Source organism: Ceraceosorus guamensis, assembly GCF_003144195.1.
Source record: "Ceraceosorus guamensis strain MCA 4658 unplaced genomic scaffold IE81scaffold_53, whole genome shotgun sequence".
Taxonomy (NCBI): Eukaryota; Fungi; Basidiomycota; class Exobasidiomycetes; order Ceraceosorales; family Ceraceosoraceae; genus Ceraceosorus; species Ceraceosorus guamensis.
Genome location: NW_020290048.1, coordinates 35543 through 54325, shown reverse-complemented (window position 1 = coordinate 54325; position 18783 = coordinate 35543). Strand labels below are relative to the sequence as shown.

The 18783-nt window shown below is 56.6% G+C and overlaps 5 protein-coding genes across 5 annotated transcripts; 3 read left to right on the top strand and 2 right to left on the bottom strand.

Annotated features, from left to right (window-relative positions):
- The first annotated feature begins 358 nt into the window (after positions 1-358).
- IE81DRAFT_325103 (putative CCT6-component of chaperonin-containing T-complex) lies at positions 359-2799 on the top strand. The gene is made up of 4 exons (XM_025514418.1): positions 359-989; positions 1057-1888; positions 1967-2363; positions 2437-2799. Exons 1-4 carry the CDS (start codon positions 594-596, stop codon positions 2525-2527), a joined length of 1716 nt encoding a protein of 571 aa, XP_025368080.1. The 5' UTR covers positions 359-593; the 3' UTR covers positions 2528-2799.
- A 694-nt stretch (positions 2800-3493) lies between these two features.
- Positions 3494-7150, top strand: IE81DRAFT_325102 (WD40 repeat-like protein). Its single transcript, XM_025514417.1, has 6 exons — positions 3494-4007; positions 4089-4285; positions 4362-4554; positions 4635-4871; positions 4938-6621; positions 6687-7150. Exons 1-6 carry the CDS (start codon positions 3887-3889, stop codon positions 7114-7116), a joined length of 2862 nt encoding a protein of 953 aa, XP_025368079.1. The 5' UTR covers positions 3494-3886; the 3' UTR covers positions 7117-7150.
- Positions 7151-14033: 6883 nt separating this feature from the next.
- Positions 14034-15732, top strand: IE81DRAFT_325099 (hypothetical protein). The gene is made up of 4 exons (XM_025514416.1): positions 14034-14509; positions 14599-14770; positions 14848-14971; positions 15045-15732. The coding sequence occupies exons 1-4, from the start codon at positions 14245-14247 to the stop codon at positions 15264-15266; spliced, it is 783 nt and encodes a 260-aa protein (XP_025368078.1). The 5' UTR covers positions 14034-14244; the 3' UTR covers positions 15267-15732.
- On the bottom strand, positions 15388-15876 carry IE81DRAFT_199685 (hypothetical protein). The gene has a single exon (XM_025510869.1). The coding sequence runs from the start codon at positions 15755-15757 to the stop codon at positions 15509-15511; it is 249 nt and encodes an 82-aa protein (XP_025368077.1). The 5' UTR covers positions 15758-15876; the 3' UTR covers positions 15388-15508.
- Positions 15877-16066: 190 nt separating this feature from the next.
- On the bottom strand, positions 16067-18094 carry IE81DRAFT_304464 (hypothetical protein; the record flags this gene model as incomplete). Its single annotated transcript, XM_025512299.1, has 4 exons — positions 17826-18094; positions 17461-17740; positions 16772-17272; positions 16067-16717 (listed from the first exon to the last, which is right to left on the bottom strand). Coding segments are annotated over exons 2-4 (1401 nt in total), but the record flags the coding sequence as incomplete, so codon positions are not given.
- Positions 18095-18783: the final 689 nt, after the last annotated feature.

The window sequence follows — 18783 nt, the reverse complement described above, 5'->3', positions numbered from 1 at the left end:
TCGTGTGAAAAGCGCCATTGAGGCCCTATCCGCGTTTACTCTCAATACTTGCCTTGACCTTCAATAGTCCTGATGAGTGTTCCAAAGAAGACCTACTTAGCAGCCGTGAGTGAGGCAGAGGTGTGCTGTTGGTCGTGCCGGATGTTGGAGCAAGAGGACATATACGATCAGCAAAGCAACACGATTCAAGATTCACGATTGCCTTTGGCTCCGTGAGCAACCACGTGGTGAAAGGCGCGCAAACGTGCAATGCAGGCGCGGCAAGTCAGTGAGTGTATGTGTGGGCATGCAGCAGCAACAGCAGCTCAAAATTTGGGTCGCTTCGTCGACGCGTCCGCTGCGTGACATCTTCGAGCTTCGCACAGGCTTCTCCATCATATGCACGCGCATTCATGAGACTCGTGACTTGCAATTCTTGATCTGCTCACGGCCACACTTCTCGACTCGTCTCGCCATTCCGACAGCTCTCTGATTGGCGCCATCTCCACGACTCGATCCACTCAATTTGCTAGCACACGTGTGGTCCACCCACGCACACTCTCCTCGTCTTCGGGGCTCTAACGTCACTTGCGAAACGCTGAGCTCAGTCCAACATGTCGGCTATCGAGCTGATCAACCCTCGGGCCGAGAGCGTCCGCAGGGCACAAGCACTTGCCGTCAATTGCGCAGGAGCGATGGGTCTGGCGAATGTGGTCAAGTCCAATTTGGGACCGCGAGGCACGATCAAAATGCTGGTGGATGGCAGTGGTAACCTCACGATGACGAAAGATGGTTGCAGATTGCTGAAGGAGATGCAGATTCAGAATCCTACCGCTTCGATGATTGCCCGGACTGCAGTCGCTCAGGACGATCAGTGTGGAGACGGTACCACCAGCGTTGTGCTTCTGGTAGGTGAATTGCTCAAGCAAGCAGAACGATACATTCAGGAAGGCGTTCATCCCCGCGTCATCAGTGAAGGCTTCGAGGTCGCAAAGGCTAGCACGCTGAAGGTGAATGAGGTCGCGCAAGCCCCGCACACCTGGACAGTAGTTGATCGGTCTTTCATTTCGATCACAGTTTCTAGAGGAGTTCAAGCAAACACCAACACTCGATCGCGCAGCTCTCGTGGCAGTAGCGCGCACTTCCCTTTCCACCAAATTGCACGCAAAGCTGGCAACACAGCTCGCCGGAGATGTCGTCGATGCTGTGCTGGCCATCAAGCCCTCCAAGAGCAGCCCTGTCTCTGCTCCAGCGCCCAAGGCTGGCGACAACACGACCGAGAACCCTGGCGAGTGGACAGTCACAGATCCTATCGATCTCCACATGGTCGAAATCATGAAGATGCAGCACAGACACGAGACGGATACCCAACTCGTCAAAGGTCTCGTGATGGATCACGGGGCACGACACGCAGATATGCCTCGCAGAGTCGAGAATGCCTACGTGCTTACTCTGAACGTTAGCTTGGAGTATGAGAAGACGGAGGTGAACTCTAGCTTCTTCTACTCCTCTGCAGAGCAAAGAGAGAAGCTGGTCGAGTCAGAAAGGAGGCACGTCGACGCCAAGCTCAAGAAGATTGTTGAGCTCAAAAAGGCAGTGTGCGATCAAGCTGTGGAAGGATCCAGCGAAAAGCCAAAGAAATTTGTGATTTTCAACCAAAAGGGCATCGACCCGCTTTCGCTAGACATCTTGGCCAAGAACGACATCCTCGCCCTGCGCCGCGCCAAGAGAAGGAACATGGAGCGATTGCAATTGTGCTGTGGAGGCGTCGCACAGAACTCGGTGGACGACTTGTCACCGGACGTGCTTGGCTACGCTGGTCTCGTTTACGAGCACACTCTGGGCGAGGAAAAGTACACGTTTGTGGAGGAGTGCAAGGAGCCGCAAAGTGTCACGCTGCTCATCAAGGGTGAGTCTTGTCGCCATCGACAACGCAAAATCACTGGCCATGGCTGACGAATGCGTGCCCTTGAATCTTTTCTTGCAGGCCCGAATGCGCACACAATGTCACAAATCCAAGATGCCATCCGAGACGGGTTGCGCTCTGTCAAGAATGCTATCGAGGACGCTGCGCTGGTTCCAGGCGGCGGTGCCTTCCAGATCGCGGCGGCCGCGCACTTGGTGGACAGTGTTGGCAAGAGCACAAAGGGACGCGCAAAGTTGGGTGTGCAGGCATTTGCGGACGCCCTTCTCGTCATTCCCAAAACTTTGGCTGCCAATGGCGGGTTCGATGTGCAGGATGCCATCGTCGCGCTGCAAGATGAGCACTCTGCCTCTCCCGGAAGTGTCGTTGGCTTGGACCTTACGACTGGCGAGCCCACGGATGTTGTCACGCAGGGCATCTGGGACAATTACAGAGTCATCAGGCACATGCTGCACAGCGCGTAAGTGTCGTCTTGTGCTATTGCGCGAGGCCTGTCACTGAATTGAAAGGCTGTTTTCGTTCGCTTCGCGCAGCTCCGTCATCGCAACCAACATCTTATCGGTGGACGAGCTTCTGCGCGCAGGACGAAGCACCCTGAAGAACGAGCCACCTCCAGGACAGTAGACAGAGCAGAAGGGTCATCACTTTGGCCAAGGATCTTTCGCGCATGGCTTGAGCCCTTGACGGAGGCCATGTAATGCTGTCATTGGCCCCTGATCACAATGTCGATCACGCTACTGTGACAGTTGTGGTGGGATCGTCGTTCATGAGCGTACAGATGTGACATTATCGCTGTGCGTTGCGCTGTCGCCGCAATGCGGATTACCATGAGGTTTTTAATATTCGTCCAGTGAGGATCAATTTGCGTTGCTTGCTTGCAGACAAATGCATACCCAAGGCATTGCAAATTTTGGACAGCTGTCATTATATCTTGCAGAGGTTTTCACCCCCCGGCCAAGGTGATGTTCGCGCTATCCCGCGGCGTGCCCGCGACGCGTGCGTGCACGGACGCGTTCTTTGGCTTGCCTGATTGCGAACGCGTCAATTTACGATGAGGCCGGAGAATCGCGTCTTTCTAGAAAAGGAAGACGCGCTGAGCTACCGGTGCATGGGGCTTCAATCAGCAGCATACCGCTCTTTCTGGAGGCAGGGGTCATGGAGAGCTGCTGCACGAGCATGAGCCGTGCACGCATTACGTCGGATCCAAAGCGAGCAGCGGCACGGATGTATAGCGAGCTTGATGATCCGTGCGGCCACAGCGTCGATTCCGATGACCCGCCCAAGTGTACAAAGTGCCAAAGAGACAGTCAACAGTGGTAGTAGTAGTATCAGAGATAGCGGCGGTCATTAGTGTGTAGGTGACGCAAAGAAAGCTGTCTGCTGGGTGCATGATGGCTAAGCAGTAGTCACGAGTACGAATGTGAGCGTGACGAGTCTGAGATGCGCACGAGTCGTGAGTCTCTTGAGTTGTGAGTCAAGAGTGCTGTACGTGCTGCGCTGTGCTGTGCGCGTTGCCGCTGCAGACTTTTTGGACACTTGGCGACTTTGTGTGCGCGCTTCCTTGACCAGAGAGAATAAGTCACGAGGATAGGCAGGGAGAGCTCTTTGCCTGACCTCGATGCCGGACGCCAACACTGTTTGCCATGCTCTATCCTCTGCTCTCACACTCATCCTCACAGCCGAAGAGCACTCTCACACCCAGCGGCCGGCCTTCCCACCAGCAGTCGTCCTCTATCTGACGCTACGATCTGCGGGTAAGGAACCTCATCTTCGATCCTACACGACTCCCGCGCGCTCGCGCAACGATTCGAGGTCCAACCCCAAGCTGGTGTTGGATTGCGCAGTTCTCCTCGCACGTGAACGAGATTGCAGTTGAGCAGATAAGACTCTCCTGCAGAGGGGTTCTGCATCCATCATTGCACCACCAAATCTCTCGAGCTAGACAGCACACTGCGGTCTGCTGCAAATCAGTCAAGCGTCAACATGGTGCGCACAGTCACCTTCGAAATCAGATGGCACGAGACGCAGCCTATCTACTCTTGCAACTTTCAGCCCATCTCCACTTCTCACTTGCGTCGTGTCTTGGACCACAATGCAGCACAAGGTGAGCAGCACGATGGGCTTGACTCGTGAAGTGCTGGAGTCGTCGGCTGACTCTCTCTACCATTCTTTCGCACCCTACCAGCAGCAGGCTTGGCCCCAGGCAAAACGCTCGAGCATGCGTCAGGAAGCAACACCAGCACGGCAAGTGTCTCTACACGGCCGACTGCTGCGTCTACAGCCAGTGCATCCGCACCTTTAACGTCACGCACTCAATTACCTATCATGGCTGGAGGCCAGAGCTGGCGCTTCGCTACTGCCGGAGGTGATAACACTGCTAGGGTGAGTCGTCAGGTCTCAGAGCGTAGATGAGGGGATACCATGAGAACTCATCGTCGTCGTCTGTCTTGTGCAACAGCTCTGGCAAGTGCACCCAAATATACCATCACCTGCTGCCCTAGCCGCGGCAGCTGCTGCCAGTGGAGGAGCATCGTTGCCAGCTCCCCATCCGCCGCGAGTCGAGTATCTTGCCGCGCTCAAACGACATTCCGGAGTGGTCAACTGCGTTCGCTTCAGTCCAAATGGAGAGCAGCTCGCGACAAGTGGAGATGGTGAGCTTGCTTGCGCATTCAAGATTCGACACGCAGCCTATCTCGGCTGAGCCTTATTCAAACCCGTTTCTTGAATGCAGACGGCACTGTCATCTTCTGGGCCCAGAGTGATCACTCAGCAACGACCTTCGGATCGACTAGTATTGGAGCTCTCGACGACGACCCCGACGCCGAATTTGCGAAGGAACACTGGTCCATCCGAAGGATCGCCCGTCCTAGCGCCAGTGAGATCTACGACCTCGCTTGGGCACCTGATGGCGAAGCAATCGTTGTTGGTGGGACAGACTTTGTCGCTCGCATTGTTAATCCGCACGACGGTGAGTAGGCCAAGACATTCTTAGCGAAGCAACGACATCTGAACGCATAATTTGCCCCAACCGCAGGATCCATTGTCCGCGAAATTGCGGAACATAGCCACTACGTGCAGGGAGTCGCATGGGACCCTTGGAATGAGCTGATTGCTACTCAGTCCTCGGACCGCAGTGTTCATGTGCATGCGTTGCTACGGCTTCACCATGCTGAAGCAGCTACCGGCACAATTTCCGGCACCAACACCATCAGCAGGAACTCGCGCATGGATATTCACCGCAGACAGGGCAGCGGCAGCGCGCAAGGGAGCACACTGATTTCAAATTCTTCCTACAGCTCTAACTCAGGCTCATCTCACGTCTCACATGGCTTCGTTTGGGACCCCACAGCCAAGCCCCCTATGAGGCGAGCAAGTAGTCACGCCTCGCATGCTAGTGCGAGCGATGACGACAGGAGAGAAGGCAGTGCAGTGCTCCATCAAAGCAGAGTCACTAGCGTCAGCACTCCCAACAGCGCCGGCCCTAGCAAAGCATTCGACCGCACTCGCAATGGTCGCAGCGCTACACCTCACGATTTGGCTGCACTGCCAAACGCCATCAGCAGCGCAGGCATCCGCTCCGCTACCCCTACGCCGGTTGCCGTGCCTCCTAGTCCGGCGATCTCCACCAGCGGAGCCTCCACATCGCATGCGATGAACCCACCTCAAACAACACCTTCTCGTCGTTCCAGCTTCAGCGGATCGCAAGCCGAGACGATGTCCCCCATGACTAGCACAACATCTTTGGCACCAGCATCAGTCATGGGTGCCAGTGCAAACAGCAACAAAGCCACTCGACGGAGCATGTCCCGCACTCGAGCTGCTGCGGCTGCATCTGCCACGCGCAGTCCTTCACCTGTTCCCCCACTGCCTGCGATCAGAGCGCCGCCTTCACCAAAGCAACGGCTTGCACAAGCTTCGGCCCAGGGCTCTCTGGCCCGTGTCGGCATGCGCATGTACGGCGACGAAAATTTCAGCGGCTTCTTCCGGAGGCTAGCCTTCTCTCCGGACGGTGCTTTGCTGGTCACACCTTCTGGCATCTTTGATGCGCCTCCGATGACTCCGAGCAGCCCCACGATGGCAATCGCGAGCACGAGCATCAGTGCCCGTCGAGGTTCCGAAGCTGCGCAAGACGCTAGAGCTAGTCCTGCGCCTCGTGCGAGCCCAGTGCCAACCGGATTCCCACCCTCTTTGGCACCCGTACCAGCGCCTCTTGCCCCCCGCAGCACCGTGTACATGTACGGACGCGCAAATCTTCTCAAGAGCAACGCACCTCTTGCACACTTGCCCGGTCACAAGACAGCAAGCCTGGTCGTGTCGTTCAGCCCTATGCTGTACGAGCTTCGCAGCAACGGGGGCAGGTCCTCGATCCACACGTCGGCTGGACCCAACGGTGGGGACCATGACGGTGGAATGTTGCCGCATCCAACGGTCCCTCTTGAAGTCGGCAAGCAGAAGACGGTGGCGTTGCAAAGCGCTGCTAGCGCAGCTGGTGGGTCTGCAAGCAGCACGGACGTTCATAACTTGGCAGATGTCGAAGACAAGAATCAAAAAGCCGTGGCAGATGGCGCCAATCAGGGCATCTCTATGATTGGTCTGCCCTACCGAATGATCTTTGCAGTCGCGACTCACGACTCGGTATGGATTTACGACACACAACAAGGTGGTCCCCTTTGCTGCTTCTCTAACATGCACTATGCCAGTTTTACGGATCTTGCTTGGTGAGTCGAGGCAATCGCACATCACCACTTTATTTCCTGACTCATTGCGTGCTCCCTCCTTAAAGGTCGCCCGATGGCCAAACCCTCATGATGTGCTCCACAGACGGCTATTGCTCTGTGGTCGTCTTCGATTACGGCGAGCTGGGTGCCCCTATCGCCCACACACAGCAACCTTGTCTGCAGAAGGCGGCCTCGCAAAATGCGCACGCTGCTGGCGCTGGACCTGCAGCGATGGCTCCGAGCAGCTCTTCCAGCGGTGTGTCGAGCGCACACAAGCGCAGTGCAAGCGGATCGATATCAGCGTCCACGCCGCATCATGTGACTTCGGCACTCGGACTCGGACTTGGAGATGCTATCGATAGCAGTCATACCGCGTCACCTCTTTCTAGCACCACCAAAGGGGCGAGCGATGTGGCAGGTGACGCAAGCGACGGGCAGTCCAAGAAGAAGCGAAGGGTTGCTCTGACGCTGGAAGGTCCTTTGGGAGGCCGGTGAAACTCTCTTGAAACTCTCTCCCCTCTTTCCCCCCCTTCTCGCTCCCAACCATATGCCCAAAGTTACGCGACGCGGTCACTCATTCGCCTCTGTCAACGTGGTTCGCTTGTCTGCTCGCGTCGCCAAAGTACGTTGATGACGAATTCCGATTCATCCGAGAGCATTGTACACTTGCCAATTTCATCCATGATTTGATCATACGTTAAGGAGATTCTTGGGGCCTTTGCAGGGAAACGTTGGGAAGCGAAAAAAGAGTACATGTTGAGAAAGCATAGGCGAGTCGCATGGCTCCAATGTAAAGTCTGATGCGGGCTTTGCTGCATACATCGAAGCGGGCAAGGATGAGCAAAGGTCAGAGCGAGTGGGAAACAAAAGGGGGGCAAAGTCGTACAAAGCGGCGCGGCAGGAGGAAAGTAGAGCCTCACAGGCCAATGCGTGCAGCGATTCTCGCTATGGGGGCAGCCAGAGTTGTCGCGGCGCCATGTGAGTGACCATCCTTAGCAGGCACAGAGGGCATGTACGAGGCCAAGTCGCGCCAAGAAAGGACCGAGTCGGTCGAAGCAAAGAAGAGGATCAAAAGGACAACGACGAGGGCTGGAAGCCAGAAGTACAGTAGCATGGGATCGTCCTGCAAGGTGGGCGTGCGCCGCAGAGAAGTTGTCCTTGAGCGCGTTTTGGTCTTGGTCGTTGTAGTGATGGATGCGTCAGCGTCCGCGTTCCTTGTTGCCCTGCGCTGCAGCTTGCTCTCGGTCTGCGATGAGACATCAACAGCTCGGGGCGTGACTGTGCCAGAGGTAGCGACGGACTCGCTCACGTCCTTCTCGGACGAGTTCGTAACGGCGGCGTGTGCTGTTGTCGTTGCTGGTGCAAGTGCCGAGCTGCTTGGTTGCGGGTGTTCAGAAGAAGCTTGCGTAGCCTTGGCCTCCGCACGCGCCTCGCTCGCCTTCGAAGAGGTCCCCGCTGAGGCAGCAGAATCTGCGTCTGCTAATGTCGACTCATACGTGGGCGGCGGTGGCGAATACAATGGGTTGATCCAAAGGGCGGACTCCTCGATAATGCTTCGTAGCATAGAGACTAGCCGATGCCGCTCCTGTTCGTGCTCCTCGTTGAGAATCGGACTGTTTGAGGTGCTGGCCTCGCCCTGGCGTGGGCCCCCAGTGGTGTGGACACTACCTTGACGGGGAGCAGAATTCGACCATGGCACAAAGCTGTTGCCATTGAGCAAAGCCGGCACCATTCCAGCCAATTGCAGTCTTTGTGCAAGGTCGCCGAGACCATTTCCGACCATGCCCCGAAGGCCCAGCTGCCCAGGATCTTCGCCCGTCGCGGGTGCATTTACAGCTGCAGGAGCGGGGCCTTGGATGCCGCGCGCGTTGCTGATATCGGAAGCGACGTGAGCCGGCACCGCTTCCTCAGCGTCGCTGTCATTATCTGCAGAGTCGTCGTCATCACTAGTGGTGAAGACGCCAGACTCGTCGACGGTCGTGCTGATGTTGTCGTCATCGACCTCCTCATCTTCCTCGCTCTGAATCTCATCGTCGCTGACGGACACACCAGAGTCTGGCACAGCCACACCCGCTGTGTGATCCTCGGCGCACACCCTTTGTGCATGCTCGTCAAGAAGCGTCTCCACGTCGATCTCCTCACGCTCGTGCGCGATGTCGATCGGGAGCCGGCCCGTAGCGTTTCGCAGGTCGCTTCGCGCACCGTGAGCCAGAAGCATGCGGGCGATTGTCATGCGACCGGATAGCGCAGCGAAATGCAGCGGCGCAAAGCCATTGTGATCGCGAGCGTTGGGAGGGCACCCGCGCTCCAGCAGGGCGAGCGCCAGTCGATGGAAGCCGAGCATCACAGCAAGGTGAAGCAATGTGTGGCCTTGGCTATTCGCGAGGCGGATAGCGTCTCTGCGAGGTGCAGAGTCTGCCTCAGCACCTTCGTCCGCAGTATCGACATCTAACAGCGTCAAAAACTTCATGACGCTATCTTGGAAGGATTGCGAGTCTCCGTTTCCACCATGAGTTGAAGCGAGCCCTGCAGTGAACAAGCCGGCCACAGCATTCCTGGCTTCTTGCGAGCGCTGCTGCCCTCCCTGGTTGGAAAAGTGCTGCTGCTGGCCACTCTGGCCTGACTGCTGCCCACTGGTGGCGCCTGATCCGACGACACGCATGGCTACGTCGCGGGCAGACTGCATCTGGCCAGTCATCTGCAAGCCAACGACCTGCAAAGCGAGCTCCATGAGGGCGCGATCCGTGGTGTCGATGTAGGTGAAGAGCTGAAGCGCGCGATGCTGCTGCTGTGCAAGGTCTGCCGCAGACGGAGGTGGCCCGCCCTTGATGTCGACTACCACAGGGCCTGGACTGCAGCTCGGGGGCAGAACGCAGACCAGCGTGTTGGAAGCCCACACCCGAGTGTTGGTAGCTGGCACGTCGCCAAACACGCAGATGAGACCGTCGGTAAAGTTTTCTCCGAGAATAGTTACTTCGATACCCCCGCTCGTAGGACCTTCACCTGGAATGAGTTTCGAGATGCTGGGCAAAAGCCGACTGGGAGCTTGAGTGTTTAGGGGACCCTGCTGAGGTGCAGCTTGCGCATTCGGCATGAAGCCACCCGAAGACGCAGTGGAGGCCGCACCATTTGGGCTGATCATGCCGGTAGGATATTGCTGTAACGCATTGTTCACATGGGGCTGAGCGAATTGTGAATCCAAAGGCATTTGAGATGCAAACGCTTGCTGATTCTGCATTGTTTGTCCAGCATGCTGAGCCCCAATGGAGCTTGCGGCGAGCGCCATGAGCGAGTCTCCGCCTCTGCCCGATGCAGCATCCCTGAAGAAGCGCTCGAAGTCGAAAGCAGGTGTACTTTGAGGTACAGTGGCAAGCGTAGCTGGGGACAACGAGCCTTGATCGGCAGCTTGCCACGCAGCAGAAGGTGAGGCAACGCTCAAATGACTTCCAGCACTCGGTGACGATGCTTCGTGAGGAGTACGCAGACCGTTGCGACTGCTTCCGCGACTGATGCCCAAAGCGGCACCGTTCGCCCATGGCGTCTCTGCAAGCGCAAGATCTTGAGAAGCTCGCGAAGGGGTCATCGACAAATTTGCTCCGTTGGCGCTGCTGTTGGTAGATCGACGACCAGCTCGATCCTTTGTATCACCGTACGGCTTGGCGCGTCCGGCTTTGCGAGACGATGCGCTGGGCTTGGATGTTTCGTTCGCAACGTCGGCATCCGCGGATGGTCCGCGACTTGTTCGTGAACCATCAACTTGCTTGATCGGACCAGACCGCGCCGACGCGTGCGAGCTTTGGGCTGCACTACGTTTGGCCTCGTGTGGAGCAGCAGCAGCTGCTGCCGCCGCCGCTGCAGCTGCAGCTTGGTGAGCAGCGGCAGACTTGTGATCGTCAGTGATCAGAATGGGAGGGGTGGAACCGGTCGCGATCACATTGCCTTGCCAGTCGCGCATCGTAAAGATGATGCAAAAGCCAATCTTCTCGTTGTGATGGCGGCAGTAACATGTGATGCGGGTCGGCAGAACACAGTTGCCCTCTGCAAAGTCGACGTATTCGCCGCAGTTGAAAAGGACAATGCGCTGCTTCTCTTCCTCGTCGAGTCTCTGTGCTGCCAATTCGATTGCGCCTTCGGCTTGAGGATCGACGCCCAGTCGTAGCATATCTTCCTCGGTCGGTGTGTGGTCCAATCCTTCCTTTTTGCGCAGAGCACGTTTCCTCTCTCTCATCCTACAACCTTTGCAAACAAAGACGCGGTTATGCGGTGGTGTTGCATTCACTACGGTTGCATCTACGAACAGCGTGCGTTCCGGTACTATTGAGCCCACTTTGGGCTTCTTCGATTTCCTTTTAGTGCTGCTGTGTGGAGGCAACTTGATGTGAGAGAAGGAACCGATAGCTTCCCAGGGACTCGAGCTGGAACGGTCGGCATTCGCCGCCAATTGTGAAGCAGACGCGCCATTGATCGACGGGTTTGCAGGACGGACGAGCTCGATGCGAGCGCGAATTTGGGTTTCGACACGAGACTTTGCACCAGACAGAGGAATGCCGTGGACATGCACCTGCAGGTTGTGCAGCGCCTGGACTGGAGGAGTGACGACAGTGGTGGCGGAGCGACTGATGGTGTCGTCTGACTGATGTGCGAGATTATTGCTGGACTGAGCTTTTGCAGCGCCAGACCGCACAGAAGTGGCGCTCGATCCGTGCCCGATGTGGACCGCAGACGGGACGGAAGACGTCGCCTCGGAAGAACCGACATCCATGGTGACGTCCTGCTTGATGTTGGCCGACTGCTGGGACTCAACGTTGTGAGGCACGGCCAGCTTGCTGAAATCCGCGGCAAGAGGCTGTGTGGATGACGCAGGAGAGTCTTCATCGCGATCTGAGGCCGCAGCGGAAGAGGGCCTTCAGACGCCAGGACAGGCAAGAGTTGTGTCGTCAGCGTATAGGTTCACATGATTAGAGACACGTTGCTCAAGGACTTACCCAAAGCTGTCCTCTTGAATTAAAGAGTCGAACATGTCGTCCGACGGCACGCCGCTAGCGGTGGCACTGGAGGCGTCGTTGCCAAAGTCATTGCCGTCCATAGAATTCCCAGACATGCGAGCATTCGCGCCGCCGCCCCTAGTCAATGCTCGCTGCACCTCTTTGCCGACGTCTACACCGGGGATGGAGAAATTGTTTGCGGCCATCGCACCCCATGAGTAAGGATTGAACGACTCGGTCGCAGCGATGCTGCGGTTCGACGCAGCATTTGAGGTGACATTGCTGTTATGTGCTTCAGCAGCAGCAGAGCGGGCCGGCATCATTGGAGCTGCATCTGCCACTTGCTCGTCCCAATTGCCAGTCAAATGCAAGCTTTGCTGATCTTGGGCAGCATCGACGTCCCAAGGCACACGCTCCGAGGTTTCGCCACGGACGCCGACCTCCGTGTCGGGACTCTTGGCTGATAAAGCACTGCTAAAGGAGACGGGTGTGGTAACAGCATCGGTGTACTGCAGCTGTTGCTGCTGCGAAGACGGCGATGAGTGATCAGACATGGAATGAGGCGAGTCTCCGCTGTTCGTCAAGCTCGGAGGTGTATCGGCGTCGGCTGAGGATGTGCTTGCAGCGTCGCTCCTGTCTGGCTGAGGGAGACGTTGTGGGTTTATGCTGTTGTGGACGGCCGCGACCATGTTGCCGAAGGGTATGGCGGGGGCCCACACCTGTGGGATGTCCTAGCCTCGTTGTGCAGGAGGCCTATATTGATAGGGAGGTGACTGTATGCGCTCCTGATTTTGATTTTTTTTGCCAAAGGCAAAGCGGGGGGCTACGTAGAGACTGAGTAGCCAATATGCCGACGGATGGAAGCTGAGGATCCACACCTCACGCTCGCCTCCTGGTGCCTCGAATGACGTCGCTGGAGGCGTCACTACGCGAATGGTCTGGTCCGAGCTACGGCTGTGAAATGAGGGCGCGTGTGTGATAATGGACTAATTATCAGTGGATGAGAGATAAGAGATGAGTCATCCGAGTCGAGTTTGTGGTGGGATGATGGAGCGAATCTGATGGTGTCTCTACCGAATCACGATCGCGATGATGTTGCTGGGAAACAGAAATCGTGAATTCAGCAGCACCGGTCACCGTCAGCATGTTCTCATCAATCAATCCGCCCTCCTTGTCGGCTCACGTTTTGCCGCGCATGTATGCGACGCTGCGCGGACATGCAGCCATGCCCAAGAGGTCGAGCAGCACAGCACAGCACCGCGCATCACACGCACCAAGTCCTGTCAAAGCGACTTATTGACGAATAAGCATGCAGCGCGAACTTGCTGTCCAATGGCGGACCGATTCGGTTTCGCACGCTGTCATGAAACACCCTCATTCGTGATTTGAGCAAGATACGACTTGATTTGACACGTCACTTGAGAATCACACGTACGTGCCAGACCGCCAAGGCGACGGACGAGCTCAGCTTTGGATAGATGGAACATTGGTGTCAGCCGTGGGTACACTACAGTCACACATGCTGGGCTGGGCTGCACCTTCGCCCACGCCCCCTGCCTTGCTTCGTGTGGCTGCCGCTTTTTTCTCGCGGCGTGGTAAATAGCCATGCTGCGCATGCTCCACGCAGCTATATAGGCAACGAGGCAGGCTTGAGCTTTACTTTTTCTTTTGGCTTTGGTGCAGCTGCTGCACAGGCCTCTCGACTGTACGCGGTACTCATGCAGTCACTACGAATTGTGAGTCACAGTGTACGTACTGCTGAGTTCACCGACTGTCTGAGTGAGGCTGGGTGCCCGTTTCTGTACGTTGGGGCGGACAAATCAAGCGCGTTCTGCATGGGCCGACGCCAGGCTCACCCAAGTCGATGCTGCTGCAGCTCTCTGTATGGGCGCAGCAGTCGTGAGTCGACAGACTCGACACCTCGTACCTATACGCGCGTTGGAGCGCCGCACTCAACCGCGACGCGCAGCTGCTGAGGGCCGGGGGATCAACTTGCGGCCTGGCGTCTGCGTGAGCGTGCTTGCGGCGCGTCTCCCTCGCGGTCGAAATTGCCGACGCGCGCGGGAGGTGATGGGATGGATGCGCGACTCCGAGAGCGCGCCGAACCGAGATGTGGGGCAGCGAAAGCCACATGGTCGCAATTCACGTGATTGGATGACGCACGCCAGTCTGATGAGTCAAGAGTCAAGAGTCACGAGTGTGACGCACATAGATAGATGTCTGGCAGGCTTCCAAGCAACCTAGACTCTTGACTCTGTCACCCATGTACACGCGAACGCGGGTAAGTCGGTCGTCGCGAGCAAAGGGTCCCGTGACCATACGTCTGCATGCACCGTGCAGCCGCTCGGCAAATTCTGTCAATCAAAATCTCAATGAATCTTGATTTATACGGCGCATTTTGGTTCGTTCAGCATGGATGCCGTTGTCACCGAATCAAGAATAATCTGAATATTGATCGCGCGTATCTCCGCGGAGAGTCTTGAAAGTGCCCAGGCGGATCCTGATTCAAAGAGATTCAAGAAAGATATGACAAGCACATCAATTTGATCTTGCCTAAACACATCTAGCTTTGTAATATCTCCCCTCCCCACCTCCATCCGTGGTCTGCTTCCTTATTCAACGCGAGGCTCATTTCACCATGGCGGACGCAATTCCAGCGCCATCTACGGGCAAGACGGCCATCATCTTCGGAGCGACAGGAGCTGTGGGGACACCTTTGCTCGAGACGTTGCTGCAGTCCCCCACCTTTGACAAGATCCACTCCTTTCAGCGTCGCGCTACCGATGGACCTCCCAATCCCAAGCTCATCACTCACACCGTCGACTTTGACAAGCTGGTGGCAAAGGATGAAGAAGAGGTGAAGCGAGTCAAGGAGATTGCGGCAGATGCAGTCTTCATCACCCGTGAGTGAGACCTTTCAGCGGCGGATCATCGACGGCGGGGAATGATACGTGTCGAGCTGAAATGAAACCAATCACGATGCACCTCTCAGTCGGAACGACACGCGGAGCTGCAGGATCTGCTCAGGCTTTCGAGAAGATTGACAAGGACTACGTCTTGGCTGCTGCTCGCGCTGCTGCCAGTCCCGAAAAAGCTTCCAGCAACAAGGTGGTGTACTGCTCCTCTCAAATGGCCAATTCGGGTAGCAGATTCTTGTACACTCGGTGAGTAGCACCTGCTGAGTCTCCTCAAAGCTATGCTCGCGCCGAACTCTGACGAGTCTTGGTCCCTACTGTCTCAGCTCCAAAGGAGAGACGGAAGAGGGACTCGCCAGCGCTGGGTATTCCGAGACGATCTTGTTCAGACCTGGCTTCCTCGCACAAGCTCAGAGGCCCAAGACGAGACCTCTGGAAGTTGTATACGGTGTGAGTGCAGTGTGCAGGCTAAAGCGCATGATTCTTTCCGACCTTCTGACACCGTAGCTTCCATCATGCGTAGGCTCTTACTGGAAAGGTGCTCTCCCGCTTCAGTGACGGGGCCGAGATCCCGGTGCCTATCCTAGCGCGAGCGATGCGCTTCGCGGGTGAAGCAGGAAGCTCAGATCTTACTGCCAAAGGGGTCGGAAGCCCACCCGTGGAGGCCTTCAAGCGGCCTGCTGGCTCAGCTGTCACGGTGCTGACGAACGGCGAAGCTTTGCGCCTCGGAAAGTCCTTGCTGTAGAGGATGGGACTAGACACTGCAGCCAAAGGCAACATCTCGTGATACCCAGACACATGGTCACGCCGGTGCCCGTTCCAGCTGTGTTCAGCAGTGCAGTGATCTCCGATACCACAATGCGACAATTCAGGAGCCAAAGCGATCATCCGATCGAGCTGTGTCTCAAGCCAGCCGATACTCAACATGTGATTCACATACCCTTGCAGACTGCGAGCGAGCAATCTAGCGCCCATGATCCATTCACTCTAGTGGTGCCAGACGTGATGCAGATCTGGTGCAAGGACATCGATTGCAGTCTTGTTACTGAATGCGAATGATGGTCGCCCGGAGAAGCGTGACAGATTGTGGGACGCGACAGTAGAGGGAGGGAGATGACCAAGACGGATGGCGAGGTGCGCGATACTAAGTCGAGCGACGTCACGCGGGGTGAAAGGGCTTTTTGGTAAAAGCAAATGAATGAAGAGGAGGATGCATTTTGAAAGATGCATAGTCATTTTGGGGCATAGCTGTGGTCGGGAGTTGCAGATCAAGCTAAGTCGGTCTTTCGTTGACAAAGGAGGACTCGATGCGAGGTTTGAGTGATGGCATGTTTTCGTTGTAGGCCCTGAATTTCAAAGCAACGTTTCGATAGTTGTGCTGGTTAGGAGTGTCGTTGCCGTTTGTCTGCTGTTTTGCGCCAGGTCAGACGTCCTCGCTCGGCGTGCTAGCGGACAAACTCGGCAACGTTTACTTTATCCAGATTGAGCAGCCGTCGCTCCCCCGCGCCCGCGGGACGGTCCTCCCCTTCCTCGGCCGCGGAAGCCACCACGATCACCTCCTTGTCCAGTACCGCGAATGGGACCACGATTGGTGGGAGGAGGTCTGTCGCCTACCTTGCGTTTCTCCTCGACAGTGACAGTCCAGCCGTTGTTCCCCACAGGCACACCGCCCTGTCCTCCTTCCGACACGCGAACGCTCATGGCGATGGCACGACGTGCCTGCTCTGCGCTGACAAACTCTCCAAAAGCGCAAGCTCGCGAAGGGATGATTTGACACTCCCTCATAGGCCCGAATTGCTTCTCTAACGCAGCTTGCAATCCCTCCTCGGGCATCTGATCCATAATTACGTTTTTTATGAAGACGCCTCCATGGATCTGCGGAGCAGAGGTACCAGAGGTGCCAGGCTGCTGTCCAGAAGTTCGGGTGCCATTCGCAGCCTGAGGTCGGGCGTTGTTGGTCGTGGCGGTGGCAGGGGTGGATACGTTGGCAGGAGGTCGAGAAGTGGAGACTCCGCGGCTCTCCGAAGCGGTCGACCCCCATCCTTTGACGTTGGCTGCAGCGAGATTGGCCCAGGTCTTGGGTGCGGAAGGCGCAGCAGGCTTAGTCTCCGCAGACTCAGGCTCCGTCTGCTGTTCGATGGGAGCGCTGGCGACCGGCTGTTCCTGCTGAGCTTCAGCGGCAGCAACGCCAGCCGGCTGGACGGGTGCGTCCTCGGCTTCGACGGTGGCCACCTTAGAGTCCATGCCTACCTCTGCCCCAGCTCCCTCGGCAGGTGGAGGGGCCGGGGCAGCGCCAGCCTCGTCAGTGTCCGGAGCGACTGCAGGAGCTGCAGCATCAGCAGCGACAGCCGCCACTTCAGCTTCTACTTCGCCAGCGGGCTCGGAAACTGCCGCTGCAGGGGCAGGAATCGGCGCATCTCCGGGCGATTGCTGAGCAGCCTCCTCGGCAGGAGCAGCAGAGACGGCGCCGTTGGGAGCAGCAACAGCATCGGCTTCCTCGGGTGCAATGTCATCGCGAGCATCATCGTCCTCGCTTAGGAAACGGAAGATGTCGTTCAGGACGTAGTAGCCATTGGGTTGCTCCGCTAGAAAGAAAGTCTGAGCGAACTTGCGCCACGGACCCTTTTTGTTCGATAGCTCGCCTAGAACCTGAATGACAATGCCGCCGGAGATGGAAGATTGAGAGTCGACGTTGGACACGTAGACTTTGCAGTCCTCGAAACCCAAGGAAGAGATTTTGTTGTGAATTTCCTGAGACGATGGTATGGTCGATGTCAGTGCTTTGATACTGCTTGAGCCTCGTCACCAACATCGAACAGTGCGAGTTCGTCCACAACGTAGCGATCTTTCCATGCCAGCTGCGGCAAGGATGCTCCCAAGGTAGACAGTTGCTGTCTCCACAGCTCGCGTGCAGCGTCGCACGACACTGAAACACTCACCTGTTGTCCAAAGCAAGGCTGCACCTCCTCCAGCTCGTTCCCGTGAATGAGTGTACTCTTCTTGGTGTAGAAGCAGTGCAAGCGTTCCGGATTCTGGTTCAGGAAGGTGTAGTATTGAGGGACGAAGAGCCAGCCAACTTCGGAAGGCTGAACGGTCTGCTTGGTACCCGAAGAGGCAGGCGCGGCAGCACCACCTGCTGGTGCCCCGTTACCGGCGCTGCCATTGGCGACAGCGGTGGAGGAAGACATGATGTTGTGCTGAGAATAAGCCGCGAATATGCTGCGAAGAGGTTTCGAACGCGCAGGCCCCAAGGTCAGCGCCCCTTTTGCAGCTGCGCTACAGACATGACAACCACTGCACTCACCCACGACGTTGTTTGTGACTAGCAAAGGCTCAAGTGCAGTGCGATGCGGTGGGAGGCTGATGAGAATGTGACGGCGTGAGAAGAATGAGAAGCAGGTGTATGCGTGAGTCTGCAACGGCTTGTCGGCTGTTGAGCTTTTGGTGGAGAAGAGAGAATTCTGTCTCTAGGATGAGTGCTTGGACGAGGTGATCGCTGAAAGGTGCGAGATGCAGTCTTGAGTCAGATCGAACTTCCTCACAAATGCATCATCATCAATCGATCTCTCATCTTGATTCACATTCGTCATTCGTGATCCACGATCCATGATCCAGCCAGGCGACGACCAGCCCTCGTGACTACACAAATCTCATCATCGCTTACTTCCTTCGCAGCGCATCAGGTATTCAGCATCAGCAGCAAGCACGCACAGTCCTCGCCGCGTATAGTCACATTGCGTTTGCCTCATGCAATCAATCTAGCTCACGCGCGTGCGCCTCCTCCTGCTGCAGCTGCCGCGGTACCACAAAACGCACGCGTGTGCGCATTTCCATCTTGCACGCAGAACTTCGCATGGAAGAACACTTCGCGGTGTCACGTGGCGTATCATGAGCACCACTCTGACTCCCTCTCAACTCACATCAACTCTGACTCAAAAACGCTCGACTCGCGTTGACTTGACTGTAGTCGACTTGAAGCTCGATGTACACCTTGACCACACTCACGCTTTCTCAAAGCTGTGAGCAGCCGATCTATACTGCAGGATCGCGTCTTGCTACGATCGCCGTTGAGCTAAGTTGTACGCAAAGATGGTTGCGCAGCAAACAGAGCGACGACTCAGGCGGACTCAGGTGGATGCGAATGTGCTGCGAGACATGTCGACGCTGAGGAGAGCGCGAGCTCTGGCCACAAGTACGGCGACGCGAAGCAAGCAGCCAGGGAATTTCATTCTTCCCCGTAAGGCCTGGCGAGCTAGATTCGA